The sequence below is a fragment of the Apium graveolens genome, chromosome 10 (genome assembly GCF_009905375.1).
Source record: "Apium graveolens cultivar Ventura chromosome 10, ASM990537v1, whole genome shotgun sequence".
NCBI lineage: Eukaryota > Viridiplantae > Streptophyta > Magnoliopsida > Apiales > Apiaceae > Apium > Apium graveolens.
In genome coordinates this window covers 167499991-167519367 of record NC_133656.1, presented here as the reverse complement: position 1 = coordinate 167519367, position 19377 = coordinate 167499991, and the positions used below count along the sequence as shown (strand labels likewise).

The following is a 19377-nucleotide window of genomic DNA, read 5'->3' as shown; positions in this document are numbered from 1 at the left end:
ATAAGTATGACAACGGAAAATATTGTTTCTAATTTGAAAATTTTGAGATCTATATGCAGACAATTTAAGTTAATGAATAAAATATGTTTGCTATTAAATTAATCACATGAAAGTTGAAAATGTAGAATTTTGTTACTAAAATTTAAAAGTTTTACCTCTCAACATTATTGTGTCTCGTGTCTTAGACTTTATAATTTTTTAGAAATTAGTGATGTCAATTCTAAAATTTTGGAAGATATGAAATTGTGTATAATTAAATATTATTTTAGAAAATTTTAATTTGAAAATTTTAATTTGTGATATTGAAAAAATAAATTTGATAAAGATTCATTACAAATTTTACTCAACATGATCTATTTTGCGACAAATTTACCCATGATATGGATAAGATTCTTATTTTGTAATAATTTCAACGATTTATTTGGAATTGTTTAAAGTGTGTTGGTGAGACTGCGTAGTTGTAGGAACAGTTACGTGATAACTCAACGCGATAACAACACTAAAACAGGACAGGTTAATAATACTACGTCTACATAAGAAATCAGGAAGAATGAAGACACGGCAAATACAAAGAATCAGAAGATTAGAAAAATGTCTGAAGTCTGTTTACTGGTCACTGAAAGAATTTCATTAATATGATCATGCTTCAGTGAAAAATAAAGGTTAAACACTTTCAGGATTTCAGAAATGTTGAAGATTCAGTATACAAGTGCTACCGGAAGATTTCAGTGTATTGATATTGATTGAAGATAGACAGTGTATGGAGCATAGGAATCTGAAGAATTGAAGACATGATATAGACATAGGTTAATGAAAACGTTGTCTAAAGTACCATAAAGGATTTCAGTGAATGTACAATTGTTTATTGACAGTGAGTGTTCGAAACAATAAAGTTGAGGCAAGCTTAACAATTTAATCAAGGCCATAATACGAAGATCTGAATCGGGGTTAGTCGTCTGTGAACCAGATCAGTTGCACTAGGCGTCAACAGCTCGTGAAACGAATCTGGGTATTATTTATAGAAAAATTGTTAAGTTGAGAAAAGTACTTGGATTGAATATTTATATGTTAAAGTACAAGAAAATGTGCGCGGGGTATACAGCTAAACAGCTCAGAGGATTAGCGAATCTCAAAGTTTAATTGGTAAATTAAATAAATTTATTTAGTGTACTTTAATATAATTTACTTAATAAACTTAAAATAATTTATTTTATAAACTTGAAATAAGTTTATTTTATAAATCTAAATTAGTTTATTAATAGAAGTTATATTTAAGTTAATTTTATAAATAAATTTAATTACAATTTAAACTTAAAAAGAAAAGAAACAAAAAAAGGGAGAAAAAAATACAAAAAGAAAAGGAAAAGGATAAAGAAAACAAAAAAAAAACAAAAAGGATAAAAGGAAAAAAAAAAGAAATCAAGGTGGCATAATGTCGCCACTGGTGTTTATTTAAGTTTGGTTTATAAAAGTTAAGTACATTTACAAACCTGTCGCCACAGAACTATCTAGTCGCCAGAGAAAGGCTGTGGCCACAACTAGGGCTGTGTGTTTGGTTAAAACTGAACCGAACCGAATTTTAATTCGATTAACCGAAACCGAATTTTAATTCGGTTAACCGAAACCGAATTACCAGAAAAAACTCTGCCGAACACCGAACCGACATTTATTCGGTTGAAACCGAAACCGAAAAAAATAAATCGGTTATTACCGAAACCAAAATATAAAACCGAATTTTAAGAGAATAGGCTAAATTTATCCAAAAACAATCAGAGAATTTAAGTTTACAGGCAACAATTTAAAACAAACAGAATTACAAGTTTTTGATGCTTCATAACATTAATTTGCATTCAAAACTTAACAACTTGGCTAATATAAAATGAGTTTTGAAATACAAGGAAATTGCAGTGATATTGCTTGGCAGAATGGAAGTTGGCACTTGGCAGAATGGCAGGTGATGAAACATTGAAACTCCAGACTCCAGTCCAGACTCCAGTCCAGTCCAAATTCTAGACTCCAGACTCCAGACTCCAGAGACCAGATCTCCATTTCTGCATTTCTACATTTCTGCACTGCTCTCCTGCAAGTCTGTACGGAAAAATAGATAGAATTCAGGATAAAATAGAAAGGATTCAGGATAAAATAGAAAGACTTCAAAAAGTATTTTTAATGAGCCTGAACCTTTTGATCTTTTATACCAAAAGATCCAGACTTTTGATCTTTTATACCATAAGAATGAATCACAATGCAGCAAAATTTTACTATACTTCACACTGCAGATCTAAAGAACCAACTATCCGACATTAAGAGATACTGCAATGCATATTAAACATATTCTTCACCTTAATTTACTGATTTTAAGAGATACTACAATGCATATTAAATATATTCTAATGGAAGAGAAGTATTGTTATTTTTTTTACCTAATTTTCTTTCTTTGAATAAAATAAATTTCAACAGAAATGGAGGGGGATGCTATAAAACATTCTGGTAATTAAAATATTTCCTTAAGCAGGAGCAGAATATAAATAGGTAAATTAAGATCTTTGTACTAAAGTTTGAGGTACCCTGGCTGAGCCTGAGGATGAACTGCTGAATCAGTACATTTATAAATTATAACAAACGAATATACTTGTCTCCAGCTCTTATATACTGTACAGCTCTTAATTGTCGAAAAATACGAATTCAATTCAAATACAAACTGATCAACTATCATATTCATAACTGAATAAACATAAGCAAAACAATAAACAAACCCAATTATTTCAAGATAATAAACATAAGCAAAACAAACCCAATTATTTCAAGATAATAATCATATCTTCAATCCAATTTGAAATCCCTAAATCCAATTTGAAATCCCTAAATCCCCAAGTCGAACATAATCTAAACTAAAGTGGAGGTCAAAGTACTTACTTCTCGACGTCGGTAGTGTGTGGACTGTGGAGAAACGGAGGTCGACGCCGGTAGCCAGTGTCCGGCAGGCAGTAGCCGGTAGGAGCCAAGAGGTCAATTACTCGCTTATGGCAGAATTAGAAGTGTAAAGTGAAGTACAGAAAGAAAGTATAGTAGTACATATAAGAAGATATAATATATAAATTATAAATTATTATTACATATAAATAATTTCGGTTACTTTAAACGGTTTTCGGTTAACCGCGGTTAAAAACCGAAAAACCGAAAAGCCGATTTTTTAAAAAAATATTACCGAAAACCGAATTTCATATTTTGGTTAACCGAACCGAAAAAATATCGGTTATTCGGTTCGGTTTTCGGTTAACCGAACCGGATGCACAGCCCTAGCCACAGTGCCTCTTTGTTTGGTTAAGTAAAGTAGTGTAGTACTGTAGTCGCCACACGGAACCTGTCGCCACAGAAGCTTCTTTCAACCTCAGCCACACATTTTATTGAATAAAGTCTACACTTTGCAGCAGAAAAAAAGAGCCATTCATTTTTTGGATCAAGTTCTGTTCAGTTTCTCTCCCAAAAGAGAAATGAAAATGACAGTAAAGATTTATAGAGAAGTTCAAACTTTTTGTTTATCTGTTTAACTTCTTACCGAAGTAACGGTATAATGCCCGATTTAATTCTTGTATATTCATAGGGGCATTATAAACGTTACCTGATAATTAAATTCTTAGACAAACAAAAGCTAAATTATTGTATATGATTTGATTCGTAAATCTTTGTAGAAGTTAGGAACTTTATTGTTCTTAAATTGTAACCGGTTAATTTATTTACCGGAGTGTAGCAACAGCCCTCGAGGATTTATATACGAATATATATTTACCCGAATATCTTGTGTTCCTTGTTTTTATCGTTCCAAACACTATTACTCTCAAGAACACGAAACCACTAACCGAGCACTAAATATTTTATCCACTAAAGATTCGAAAGAATTTTTAATTTATTGATTATCATATTCAACCTCCCCTTCTACGATAATTCCGGATCTAAAAATTGGTATCAGAGCAGACTGATTGATATACAAATCAAGATCCTTAAATGAATTTATTTTATTAATTTGCATTTACATAAATTTATTTTGTAAGTTTAATTTAGCAAATTTATTTTATAAATTAAATTTAAATAATTTTATATAAACTTAATTTAAATGAATTTATTCTATAAATTTGATTAAATTAATTTATTACTTAAATTTTGGTAAATAAAAATTATTAATTTAAATCAGTTTTTTTTGAATTTTATCTGGCATTTTATTTCTTCCTTTTCGTCTGCAATTGCTCCCATTCTGTGATCAAGAAAAGAAAGAAATTAGCTGCCAAATTTATTGTTCAGCTTTGATCACCTTTGGCAGCAAATAGATAATACATGCACCTGATTAAAGAAAATGGCAGCTTGAGATAACACAGTTGGTGACAAATACGCGCCAAATAAACAATCAAAACAAAAGGATTGACAGCTTCACTTCGGTACAGTGCACGCGCAGACTTCGGAAATAAAACAGCCTCCTGATTACGCACGCGTGGAGAGATGCACGCACATGTAGATGACTGAGAAACACGCGCGGATCAGGAATTTATTTTGGCAGCTGTACGAGTGTAGAACTCCTCCTTACCTGGTCGCAAGAGAAACGTCGCCACACAAATGGCAGCCGCAGTCTTCTTTTAATCACCATAGAAAATTGTCGCCACATAAGAGTCATCCTAGTCACCTCCTTTTCATCGCCTTAGGAGTTCTACTCGTCGCCACAGAGATAGTAGTGTTATATTCTAAGGCGATCAATACAGAGTTGGCTGATGTCCCCAGTAGCCACAGAAATTTTTGTTACCCAAATTTAATTATTTCTGATTTATTTATTTTTCCATAAAATTTAACAAATATTCATTATTAGCAACACACTGCGAAACCAATAGCAGTTGGTTTCTCTTGAAGTAAATGGATTTTTCTCGACCCACGCGTGATATGTTTAGTTCTGAAGCATCAAGACCAACTATACAGTATTCCCTGATACCTACTTATTACCTTCTTTTAACGATACAGTATTCTGAACTCCGAGTTATAACTATATTTTGGTTTTAATGCCCTGCTACTTAATTTATTTATATGCACTGAACTCATTCGGTTATTTAATTGGGCATTAGGCGCTACAAATTCACATTTACAAAGTATATGACTTACAACACTGATGGTATTAATACATAGATGATAGATACATTTTATATGCACGTCACTATTTTCAATTTTTTATTATTTTAATTTCAGCCCTCGTTTATTATAAAAATATGCTACAATGTGGTAATTATACAATGCTTACTTTATTGGTCAGTGAGCAACAAACTTTTTACGAAACTAACGGTCGCTATGTCGTCACCACATTATGAGCTAAGATGCCATAGTGATAAGGTGTCCGTACAGTACAGTGTTACATATTTATAAACATGTATATAAATATAATGTTCATCTTTTAAAACCTAATTACACATAGAGCATAATATTAACCTTCTCGTATACCCCTTAAATATTACACTGTCAAAAGATCCGGGTATCTTGCAATATTATACACACCATTCCCGTGGTTATAAATTATAACGGATTTTCTAGTGTATGCCCAAGGGTACACAATAAAAGATGAGTTGACAAGTTTTGATTGGCTCCTGCTTAGTAACGATAATGGGCCCTTTGTATGCACAAAAAATACCATCAATAACAACAAGCCAGATCATAAAACTAGCATCAAATTAAGCGACTAATGTGTGTCCATGGTCACACACTAGACATTATGTCATTACACAAAAGATTCCCTTGCAATAATATAATTGAGAGCTCTCACTTAAGTAGGAGGAAAACCACCGAGACAAAAGGGATAAAATAAGGACCAAAAAAATAAAATATATACAAAAACACACTCCACTCTTTCCTAATATCGAGAAGCTTACATTTCTTAATGCAAGTAATGGACAAATTACTTGGGGAAAATAGAGAGTGCTCATATGCCCAAAGAATAGCCTTTAAGTGAGTCCAGACTACAACACTTTGTCATTTTTGATAGTTAAAATTGAAACTTAAAGAAAAGTTGCTACAAAAATTTGCAGCCCTAGAAGACCGGGGGTGTTTGTTTTGGCCCTAACAGTAATCAAACCTGCTAACAAGCCCTAAACCAAATACAGTAAAAACTGTAGCTATGACAAGGGTAACATAATAATATAAGAAAAATCTTGTGCTATTGCAGTAAATAATCTTCATAATAAATCATACGAGAATAAATTATAATTGAAACTTAAACTAAGATCTAAAAGCTAACCTTCCAATTTCCGCATTTTTCGGACAAAGTCCAAATCCCTTTTTCCAGAGCAACCGAGTTTTTTTGCTCAGACATGGAGGCATCACCAAAGCCACCAAGTCCTTCTATGTGTTCAAAAAGTACATCCAATTCTTTGGTCATCTCTTCAACCTGGAGAAATCATAAGCTTAGACGCAGATGCCAATACAACTAAATTGTTTACATAATACTTTCCAACAAGAACAAGACATACGTGTCTTGTAAATCTCACTAACAAATATAGCAACATAGAAGCAAGTGTATAAAGAATTTAGCAAGTTTAGGCCAAGACCACAGTTAACAAAACAAAACATGCAGGTAAACAAAATCAGTAACTGAAATAACGAAGAGAGAAAGAAAGATGTACCCGAAACCATAGCTTTTAACAGTGACTGAAATAAAGGTTCACAGATACAAAATGCCAAGAAAAATGATCACAGCTGAGTCACCAGGCCTTGCTCGAAGTCCTGGCTGCTCTTGAAGAGAATATTGCCCCTACCTGCTGCGTTTGGGATGCGCACAATATCTCCACCAGGATAAAAAAGCTCGGAGTTTATGTTAACAGCAGCAACAAAAGCTCCACTTCGACCAGCACCTCAGTCGCCGGAAAATATCAGCACTTCAGGACTTGTGGGAGAGAAATGCAGAGAGGTTGAAGAGAAGAGAAGAGAATGTAGTGTCTCATACATTCACTTTAACCTCTATTTATAGGAGAGGAAAAAATGAAACTGTCCACACACTTAATGTCTGAATTAAACTGCTTCATTAATGAAAAAATCAAAACTGATCAGATTTTGAATTCATTAATGAAAAAATCAAAACTGATCAGCTTTTGAATTTAAATTATTTGTAACAGCTTTTCACATTAACACCCACATTATTATCAGAACTTAAGTTAAGTTCTGATTTGATTCATCAGTACTTAAGTTCTGATTCTGATATCAGAACTTGTTAAGTTCTGATTTTATTCATCAGTTCTTAAGTTCTGATTCTGATATCAGAACTTGTTACAGATCAGATTATTTGCAGGTTCAATATATTTAGACTAAGCCCACTAATAAAGTGACTTAGCCTATTTCAGTACCCAGCCCAATAATCCAGTCACCGATAAATAAATTCGAATTAAAATAATTCTCAAATAAATAAAATCCTCGCCCAGGTCGCCTCGCGTACGCGAGACGCCGAGACATTCGCCCAAATCGCCCTTCGACCCGACCCGGTCCGGTGCGGTCCGGTGCGGTGCGGGGCGCGCGCGCGTGTGTGTGTGTGCGCGTGAAGCACACAACAACACAATGGACCATCACACACCTTAGTAGTTGTATACTACTCATGTGGGTAATACCATATAAAGCACACAACCCCCTTTATTTATTTCAATGTGGGACAAACATTCTCAAATTTTCCAAGTTTTTCCAAGCTACTTTCAACTCTCATTTCATATGGATTTCATTAAGAAAATTCTTAAAACCATACATGAAAATTTAAGTTCAAATATCATTGAACAATTTCCAATCATTAGATTTTAGGATTAACATCAAGAACATAATTAAATTAAGCTCTAAAATCCTAATTTTCTAACAATCCCCCACAAATCCATACAGAAATGCGATCAATTTCCCATCATGACTTGTTTTTTCAGAGTCGGTACCCTTCCGGGTTTGAGCCCTCCTAATTCCTCTACTTCAATGGCTATCGGACTCAGATGGAATGTTTCACCTTGAATCTTAATCCGTTTAGTATAACCATATTCCATAGACGACGATAAGTCAAAGGTTATGGTGCCAATCTACGGCTTTGAGACATTAATGGTCATGTCTCGATCCTGTTCATCGAATGCTTCAAGGATTAACCCTATCCTCTAATTGCGACCACACAATTACATTCGCTTAGCTGGGCATCTCTAGAGATATACTGCCTCTATCTCGTCAAATGACTTGATCCCATTCAGAGTTTTAACACTCTTGCTTTTCTGGCAGTGTCAGTACCTTCTAGGTTTACAGGGGATAGACTCAGATACTATAATATCATCTATGTAGCAAAGGTACTACCAACTCATCCTTACAGCTTGTTATTACCCATTGAATACACTTCGAGGGATCTCCTCTCATGTGTATTGGGTTCCCACTGTTGATGAATTATGATGGGTTGACAGTCCCATCCCCAACCTTGACTTAAGGACTACTGCAGGTTCCAGTCCTTTAGTAAGAGGATCAGCTATATTATTCTGAGTTCCTATGAACTCTATAGCTATGATCCTATCAGTCACTAAACCCCTTACAGACTTGAGTCTAACTTGGATGTGTCTCTTAGTTTTAGCATTATGCTTTTTACTGCTAATCTTGTCGATAGTTGTTCGACTATCACAGTGAATAGCAATAGCAGGAAGCGGTCTGCTTACTACAGGTATTGCAGACATAAGTCCGTGTAACCATTCAGCCTCCGTCCCTGTGGCATCAAGTGCACACAACTCAGCCTCAAAAGTAGACTGAGTAACAATAGTCTGTTTGCTTGACTTCCAGGATATTGCTCCACCAGCCAAGGTGAACACGTATCCAGTCACTCCACTGGAACCAGACTTTTTAGCTATCCAACTTGCATCACTGTACCCTTCAAGCACACCGGGAAATCTCCTGTAGTGTAAACTAAGGTACATTGTGCCTTTTAGATATCTAAGTACTCTATCAAGAGCATCCCAATGAGTTCTGTTTGGACATCTTGTATATCTAGCCAATTTAGACACAGAATATGAAATATCTGGTCTAGTACAGTTAGCAAGATACTGCAAGCTCCCAATAATATGAGAATACCTTAACTGAGACACAGGCACTCCTGAAGTATTCTTGACAAAGGAAACTTTCGAATCATAAGGTGTACTAGCGATTCTACACTGTGAATAACCATATTTCTCAAGTATAGATTTCTCTATATAATGAGATTGAGTCAAGGTTATTCCTTCAGTGGACTGAATCAATTTGATTCCAAGAATCACACTTGCCTCACCCATATCCTTCATTTCAAAATGCCTTTTCAAGAATTCTTTAGTCTCGTTAATAATCTCAATATTGGTTCCAAACAATAAAATATCATCCACATATAGGCACAAGATAACACACTCATTACCTTTAACTTTAGTGTAGACACACTTATCACTTTCATTAATCTTATAACTGAAAGGCAATATAGTTTCATCAAACTTTTTATGCCAATCTCTGGGAGCTTGTTTCAAGCCATAGATGGACTTGATGAACTTACATACTTTCCTTTCGTTGCCTGATGCAACAAATCCATCAGGCTGATCCATATAAATCTCTTCCTCAAGTTCACCATGAAGAAAAGCCGTCTTTACATCCATCTGATGGATGATAAGACCATGGACTGAAGCCAATGCTATAAGCATTCGGATTGTTACCATTCTTGCAACCGGAGAGTATGTATCAAAATAATCAATTCCTTCCTTTTGCTTAAAACCCTTAGCTACCAGTCTAGCTTTGTACTTATCTATTGAGCCGTCAGGGTTCAACTTCCTTTTAAAGACCCATTTGCACCCAATAGTAGAACACCCAGGAGGGAGATTAACCAACTCCCATGTTCCATTGGAAACAATAGAGTCAATTTCACTCTTGACAGCGCCCTTCCAGTGCCTTGACTCAGAAGAATCCATAGCTTGCCGGAAAGTTAAAGGTTCGTCCTCGATATTGTAAGTGATGAAATCACCTCCAAAATCCTTGACTACCTTTGCACGCTTACTTCTCCTTGGTTCCTCTAGTTCCTTAGGACTAGAGCTACTACTAGGTTCCGCCCCCACATTTGTTATCTTTTCCACATGATCAGGAATAGAACTTGATGTGTGAGTAGGATCTTCCTCAGAAGTCGTTTCAGGTATTCCAGTCTTCATAGGGTAGACATCCTCAAAGAATGTCGCATCTCGAAATTCAACTATCGTGTTTGCCACTATACCATCTATGTCAGATTTTAACACTAAAAATCTCATAGCTGTAGTGGTTTCAAGATAGCCCAGAAAGATACAGTCAACAGTCTTTGGACCTAGTTTCTTTCTCTTGTGTTCAGGAACAAGCACCTTAGCAAGGCACCCCCACACACGAAGATACTTAAGACTAGTCATCCTGCCTTTCCATAACTCCAAGGGTGTTTTATCCATGTGTTTCAGAGGGACTCTATTCAAAATATGGCAAGCCGTATTTAGAGCCTCTCCCCACATGTATTTAGGCAACCCAGAGTTAATAAGCATACTATTAATCATATCTTTAAATGTTCTGTTCTTTCGCTCAGCAACCCCATTAGACTCAGGTGTGTATGGTGGAGTAACTTCATGAACTATACCATTGTTTGCACAAAATTCATTAAAAGCATTACTCGTATACTCACCACCTCTATCAGATCTCAATCTTTTAAGTAACTTACTAGTTTGTTTTTCTACTTCAGTTTTATATATAATGAATTTACTAAGTGCTTCATCCTTATGTCTAAGTAAATAAACATAACAATATCTACTACTATCATCTATAAAAGTAATGAAGTATCTAAACTGGTCCTTGGTCAACACACCACCAAATTCACAAATATCAGTGTGTACTAAATCTAACAAGTCTGAATCCCTAACAACGTTATGAAAAGGTTTCCTTATCTGTTTAGCAGACACACATACTTGACATTTAGAATTCTTTTCTATGGTATATTTTGGAATCAACTCTAAGTTCATCATGTTCTTAAGAGCACCAAAGTTTAAATGACCTAGTCTAGCATGCCAAATATTTGAGGATTCAATACAGTTAACAGTAGGAATAACATTATTATTCAAATTTCCCAAAACGGGATCCGCATTAATAACAAATAAACCATTTGACAAGTAACCCTTGCCAAAGAATGTACCAGTGTGAATAAGAACTACTTTATTACACTTGAACGAAATTTCAAAACCACTAGAAACTAAACAGCTTCCACTTATTATATTTCTACGCATGTTGGGAACATGATGCACTCTCGTCAGAGATAGAATACGTCCTGAATGGAACTTCAGATCCACGTTTCCAACTCCATGTACTTGAGCAACACTAGCATTCCCCATCTTCACAGTCAGGCTATGACTCTGTTGATAAGATACAAATAAACTAATATCAGCACAAATATGTACATTAGCTCCAGTATTTATCAACCATTCATTTGACAGATAGGTAGAAAATATCACAGGGTTGTAGGATACATACCGGTCAATGTCGGTTTCAGAAGCCGTAGCCTCACCAACAACCATGTTCACTACAGGCCCACTTGCGGTTCCAAGCACAACATTTGCTTGCGCTACCTCAGTTTTCTTCGCTTTCTTCGTAGGGCAGTCCTTACTCCAGTGCCCAACCTGCCCACAAGACCAGCATGGTTTGTTTGCCTTGGGTTTCTTGGCCTTGTCCTTGTAACTCTTAGGTTTATTACTATTAGCTTTCTTAGCAAAAGCCTTCCTCTTTTGCCTTACAGTTGCTATGTTTACCTTCGAGGTACCGTGTTCAGTTGGCATCACATGTCCCTGTTTGGACTTGTGTTGTTCTTGCACCGAGATGTCCAGCATAAGGTTGGTCCAGGTGATCTCTCCTTTCTGTCTTTTCAGGGAGAGAGAGAACTCTTCCCAAGACTTCGGGAGTTTTTCAATCACACTCATCACCTTGAACTTCTCCGGGAGATTCATTCCAGACTCCTTCAAAGCATGCACTATCATCTCGAATTCATGCACCTGCTCAGTCATAGACTTATTGTCCACCAGCTTGAACTCGAGGAACCTTGCCACAGAATACTTTTCTAGACCTTGTGAGTCAGTATTATGTGTCTGGTCCAGCTTCTCCCATAAGAGTTTTGCAGAGTAGGCATCAGAAGAATAGACATCAAACAAAGTGTTTGTTAGTGCCGCCAGAATGGCTGCCCTAGCCACTCCATCCTTCTCAGCCCACTTCGCAAAAGCCTTAACTGTGTCAGCCTTCTCTTGATCCACTACTGGTTTCTCATATTCCACAACCGGCCACAGACCCTTTATAGTCAACCACAACTTCATCCTTTTCTGCCAGCGAGAAAAGCCAATGCCACCGTTGAATTTCTCCGGCAAACCGGTTAGTTCAACAGCCTGTGGGAAACTATAGGTGGTCCAATCAATGGCCCCAGCAGTTGCACCCGAACTGCTACCACCACCAACGATAACCTCAATTTCGTTAACCATTATGCTAAATTCTATATAACTAATATTCTCTTCAAGAATGTTGTAAATCTCACTAACAAATATAGCAACATAGAAGCAAGTGTATAAAGAATTTAGCAAGTTTAGGCCAAGACCACAGTTAACAAAACAAAACATGCAGGTAAACAAAATCAGTAACTGAAATAACGAAGAGAGAAAGAAAGATGTACCCGAAACCATAGCTTTTAACAGTGACTGAAATAAAGGTTCACAGATACAAAATGCCAAGAAAAATGATCACAGCTGAGTCACCAGGCCTTGCTCGAAGTCCTGGCTGCTCTTAAAGAGAATATTGCCCCTACCTGCTGCGTTTGGGATGCGCACAATATCTCCACCAGGATAAAACAGCTCGGAGTTTATGTTAACAGCAGCAACAAAAGCTCCACTTCGACCAGCACCTCAGTCGCCGGAAAATATCAGCACTTCAGGACTTGTGGGAGAGAAATGCAGAGAGGTTGAAGAGAAGAGAATGTAGTGTCTCATACATTCACTTTAACCTCTATTTATAGGAGAGGAAAAAATGAAACTGTCCACACACTTAATGTCTGAATTAAACTGCTTCATTAATGAAAAAATCAAAATTGATCAGATTTTGAATTCATTAATGAAAAAATCAAAACTGATCAGCTTTTGAATTTAAATTATTTGTAACAGCTTTTCACATTAACACCCACATTATTATCAGAACTTAAGTTAAGTTCTGATTTGATTCATCAGTACTTAAGTTCTGATTCTGATATCAGAACTTGTTAAGTTCTGATTTTATTCATCAGTTCTTAAGTTCTGATTCTGATATCAGAACTTGTTGCAGATCAGATTATTTGCAGGTTCAATATATTTAGACTAAGCCCACTAATAAAGTGACTTAGCCTATTTCAGTACCCAGCCCAATAATCCAGTCACCGATAAATAAATTCGAATTAAAATAATTCTCAAATAAATAAAATCCTCGCCCAGGTCGCCTCGCGTACGCGAGACGCCGAGACATTCGCCCAAATCGCCCTTCGACCCGACCCGGTCCGGTGCGGTCCGGTGCGGTGCGGGGCGCGCGCGTGTGTCTGTGCGCGTGAAGCATACAACAACACAATGGACCATCACACACCTTAGTAGTTGTATACTACTCATGTGGGTAATACCATATAAAGCACACAACCCCCTTTATTTATTTCAATGTGGGACAAACATTCTCAAATTTTCCAAGCTTTTCCAAGCTACTTTCAACTCTCATTTCATATGGATTTCATTAAGAAAATTCTTAAAACCATACATGAAAATTTAAGTTCAAATATCATTGAACAATTTCCAATCATTAGATTTTAGGATTAACATCAAGAACATAATTAAATTAAGCTCTAAAATCCTAATTTTCTAACAATCCCCCACAAATCCATACAGAAATGCGATCAATTTCCCATCATGACTTATTTTTTCAGAGTCGGTACCCTTCCGGGTTTGAACCCTCCTAATTCCTCTACTTCAATGGCTATCGGACTCAGATGGAATGTTTCACCTTGAATCTTAATCCGTTTAGTATAACCATATTCCATAGACGACGACAAGTCAAAGGTTATGGTGCCAATCTACGGCTTTGAGACATTAATGGTCATATCTCGATCCTGTTCGTCGAATGCTTCAAGGATTAACCCTATCCTCTAATTGCGACCACACAATTACATTCGCTTAGCTGGGCATCTCCAGAGATATACTGCCTCTATCTCGTCAAATGACTTGATCCCATTCAGAGTTTTAACACTCTTGCTTTTCTGGCAGTGTCAGTACCTTCTAGGTTTACAGGGGATAGACTCAGATACTTGGTAGTTTTAATTCTTGTATATTCATAGGGGCATTATAAACGTTACCTGATAATTAAATCCTTAGACAAACAAAAACTAAATTATTGTATATGATTTGATTTGTAAATCTTTGTAGAAGTTAGGAACTTTATTGTTCTTAAATTGTAACCGATTAATTTATTTACCGGAGTGTAGCAACAGCCCTCGAGAATTTATATACGAATATATATTTACCCGAATATCTTGTGTTCCTTGCTTTTATCGTTCCAAACACTATTACTCTCAAGAACACGAAACCACTAACCGAGCACTAAATATTTTATCCACTAAAGATTCGAAAGAATTTTTAATTTAGTGATTATCATATTCAACCTCCCCTTATACGATAATTCGCGATCTAAAAATTGGTATCAGAGCAGACTGATTGATATAAAAATCAAGATCCTTAAATGAATTTATTTTATTAATTTGCATTTACATAAATTTATTTTGTAAATTTAATTTAGCAAATTTATTTTATAAATTAAATTTAAATAATTTTATATAAACTTAATTTAAATGAATTTATTCTATAAATTTGATTAAATTAATTTATTACTTAAATTTTGGTAAATAAAAATTATTAATTTAAATCAGTTTTTTTTGAATTTTATCTGGCATTTTATTTCTTCCTTTTCGTCTGCAATTGCTCCCATTCTGTGATCAAGAAAAGAAAGAAATTAGCTGCCAAATTTATTGTTCAGCTTTGATCACCTTTGGCAGCAAATAGATAATACATGCACCTGATTAAAGAAAATGGCAGCTTGAGGTAACACAGTTGGTGACAAATATGCGCCAAATAAACAGTCAAAACAAAAGGATTGACAGCTTCACTTCGGTACAGTGCACGCGCAGACTTCGGAAATAAAACAGCCTCCTGATTACGCACGCGCGGAGAGATGCACGCACATGTAGATGACTGAGAAACACGCGCGGATCAGGAATTTGTTTTGGCAGCTGTACGAGTGTAGAACTCCTCCTTACCTGGTCGCAAGAGAAACGTCGCCACACAAATGGCAGCCGCAGTCTTCTTTTAATCACCATAGAAAATTGTCGCCAAATAAGAGTCATCCTAGTCACCTCCTTTTCATCGCCTTAGGAGTTCTACTCGTCGCCACAGAGATAGTAGTGTTATATTCTAAGGCGATCAATACAGAGTGGCTCATGTCCCTAGTAGCCACAGAAATTTTTGTTAGCCAAATTTAATTATTTCTGACTTATTTATTTTTCCATAAAATTTAACAAATATTCATTATTAGCAACACACTGCGAAACCAATAGGAGTTGGTTTCTCTTGAAGTAAATGGATTTTTCTCGACCCACGCGTGATATGTTTAGTTCTGAAGCATCAAGACCAACTATACAGTATTCCCTGATACCTACTTATTACCTTCTTTTAACGATACAGTATTCTGAACTCCGAGTTATAACTATATTTTGGTTTTAATGCCCTGCTACTTAATTTATTTATATGCACTGAACTCATTCGGTTATTTAATTGGGCATTAGGCGCTACAAATTCACATTTACAAAGTATATGACTTACAACACTGATGGTATTAATACATAGATGATAGATACATTTTTATATGCACGTCACTATTTTCAATTTTTTATTATTTTAATTTCAGCCCTCGTTTATTATAAAAATATGCTACAATGTGGTAATTATACAATGCTTACTTTATTGGTCAGTGAGCAACAAACTTTTTACGAAACTAACGGTCGCTATGTCGTCACCACATTATGAGCTAAGATGCCATAGTGATAAGGTGTCCGTACAGTACAGTGTTACATATTTATAAACATGTATATAAATATAATGTTCATCTTTTAAAACCTAATTACACATAGAGCATAATATTAACCTTCTCGTATACCCCTTAAATATTACACTGTCAAAATATCCAGGTATCTTGCAATATTATACACACCATTCCCGTGGTTATAAATTATAACGGATTTTCTAGTGTATGCCCAAGGGTACACAATAAAAGATGAGTTGACAAGTTTTGATTGGCTCCTGCTTAGTAACGATAATGGGTCATTTGTATGCACAAAAAATACCATGAATAACAACAAGCCAGATCATAAAACTAGCATCAAATTAAGCGACTAATGTGTGCCCATGGTCACACACTAGACATTATGTCATTACACAAAAGATTCCCTTGCAATAATATAATTGAGAGCTCTCACTTAAGTTGGAGGAAAACCACCGAGACAAAAGGGATAAAATAAGGACCAAAAAAATAAAATATATACAGAAACACACTCCACTCTTTCCTAATATCGAGAAGCTTACATTTCTTAATGCAAGTAATGGACAAATTACTTGGGGAAAATAGAGAGTGCTCATATGCCCAAAGAATAGCCTTTAAGTGAGTCCAGACTGCAACACTTTGTCATTTTTGATAGTTAAAATTGAAACTTAAAGAAAAGTTGGTACAAAAATTTGCAGCCCTAGAAGACCGGGGGTGTTTGTTTTGGCCCTAACAGTAATCAAACCTGCTAACAAGCCCTAAACCAAATACAGTAAAAACTGTAGCTATGACAAGGGTAACATAATAATATAAGAAAAATCTTGTGCTATTGCAGTAAATAATCTTCATAATAAATCATACGAGAATAAATTATAATTGAAACTTAAACTAAGATCTAAAAGCTAACCTTCCAATTTCCGCATTTTTCGGACAAAGTCCAAATCCCTTATCCAGAGCAACCGAGTTCTTTTGCTCAGACATGGAGGCATCACCAAAGCCACCAAGTCCTTCTATGTGTTCAAAAAGTACATCCAATTCTTTGGTCATCTCTTCACCTGGAGAAATCATAAGCTTAGACGCAGAAGCCAATACAACTAAATTGTTTACATAATACTTTCCAACAAGAACAAGACATACGTGTGCTTAAAATACAAGAACAAGGAAAGAACCAAAGGTAACATGAAAGGATACATTTCTAGAATCGCATACTTAGCAGTGCCTTAAATAAGATCAAGAAAGCGAAAAAAAGACACAAGTACAGTTACATTAACTTCTCTGGAGCTAGAAACATGAGCTTTAATCTTTATTTTAAGTTTAAGTACCCATAAAAGAAAACTTGATCCAGAACAACTAATGCTTTCATACAAGCATTAAAATGTTACAACCTTGATGATACTCAAAGAGAAGTCAGTCAACTTCCATTTCGAAGGCCAATTACAAATTAAGAAAGAATATAGCAAGCAAACAAATAATCTAAACAAAATATATAAATCTGTTAAACTTTTCAAGTAAGAAACAAATCAAATAAGAATAACAAGTATGAGAATTGTATAAGATTACACTGAGGAATTGTTTCGAGAGGTTTGGTCCAGAACCCAGCCCCTTTGAAGATGGTAATCGGGAATTTGTAGCGGTAGCAGCCGGGTTGGAAGAACTTTCCAACACAAACTTTTCTCTGGATGGAACTTGTGGGCTACGTGATTGCGGTGAACATTCTACATTCCCTTGAGGTTTGTTCATATGAGGAGTGGAATTAAAAGAGCTAACAAAATCTTTAGAAGGCAATTGGTTTTGGGGTTGAACATGTGTAGTACTATTGGCATTCGATTGATTCATTTGAAATTTACTAGAAGAAAAAATTGACGACCTTCCCTCAGCAGGACTAGATGAAATGGATGGTCCACTTGAAATTGACTTAAATGATGTGTCCTGTACAGCACTTGCTCCTGTCTGTGGTAATGCTCCGTGACCCCCAAAACCATTTGGCACATCGTTGCGAACTGCACGATCAGATATACCAGTTTTAAATTTTTCTGGAAAAGTATCAGCCTTAGATATAACTTCTGCATTTGTTCGAGATTCTGTATTTTTCAAATCCTTGATCACAGATCTAGAACTTTAAGTATTAGATATCATGAGTGACGATGCTCTTAAAATTTCACCTTGCTCAGGTAAATTTGAGAGCTGGCCCTTTCCATTATAATTTAAATTTACAAAAGGAGTCATTTTTGCTTGTGTGTTGATGGTCTGTGAATCCAGAACTTGCTCGACTTTCTCTTTTCCACTAGTATAATCATCATGAGATATAATTTGAGAAATGTTGGCTTTACAGACTTGTGATCCGCAGCAGTTTCTTTGGTTCCCTCAGCCTCTCTCTTTTGTTCATCAGCTTTTGGCAGAACCTCAGAAAGTTGAATTTCTGTGGGTACTGGTACAGGAACATTCTCGACTGAGTTTGTACAGTTAGCTTCCTGTTGGGCTAAATTGCCTATTGCACTATAAAAGATAATAATCCATTGTCAGATATATAGCTTCATATCTATGATAATTTTACTATCTGAAAGTACAAAGATACCTTGCAAAATGGAAAAAGGTAAGCTTTCCATCAACAGTAAGGCACACAAGTACACAGCAAGGGAGAACTTCATTTTCTTCTCCAAAATTGATCTTAGCCTGTTTGTCTTGGGATACATTATCTATCGAGAGGCCAATAATTATATTATCTTCGCCATTACCTGCAGTAAGGCAGTACAAGCTGTCATAGAGTTTATCTTGCATTTTTATTTTGCATTTTTCCCTTTCTTCAAGCTCAAGGGAAGAACTAAGTAGTAGTTTAAGATGGATATCAGACAAAAAGTAACTCCTAGTGAAGCTTCCAGCGCATGACAATATAATGTCAAGAATTCAAGGAACCAATGACTACTGATTCTTAAAAACAAGGAACTGCTTCACATTGCTTAGAAAAATTCATCTTAACGAAAATTCAAATAATTAAGGTACTTTTTAATGAGGACCTGAAGTGGCAATATAAGGGATTTTTTATACTTATTAGTAAATTTACAAGTTATGTGGTAGGTTATTTTTAATAGGCCCCACTGTTTTGGGCCTTCATTCATCACTGTTAATAACTTTAGTTTATTATTGTTTTGTTACCATAGTATCATTGTTTATATATCTGTCTTGCATCATTTATCTATTTTCCAAATGATATTATAAGAGGCATGACTTCTAATTTTCAACAAATACTTACTACAGTGACATGGT

At 35.5% G+C, this 19377-nt stretch overlaps 1 protein-coding gene across 2 annotated transcripts; it reads right to left on the bottom strand.

The window, feature by feature from the left end:
- Positions 1-1735: 1735 nt before the first annotated feature.
- Positions 1736-19092, bottom strand: LOC141689225 (uncharacterized). Of its 2 annotated transcripts, none has more exons than XM_074493443.1 (5): positions 18689-19092; positions 18276-18609; positions 17674-18113; positions 6266-6415; positions 1736-2088 (listed from the first exon to the last, which is right to left on the bottom strand). In XM_074493443.1, the coding sequence occupies exons 2-5, from the start codon at positions 18337-18339 to the stop codon at positions 1870-1872; spliced, it is 873 nt and encodes a 290-aa protein (XP_074349544.1). In that variant the 5' UTR covers positions 18340-18609; positions 18689-19092; the 3' UTR covers positions 1736-1869. The 2 variants fall into 2 exon arrangements, with proteins under 2 accessions (XP_074349544.1, XP_074349545.1); XM_074493444.1 differs by lacking the exon at positions 1736-2088 and adding an exon at positions 5563-6116.
- Between the last annotated feature and the right edge of the window lie 285 nt (positions 19093-19377).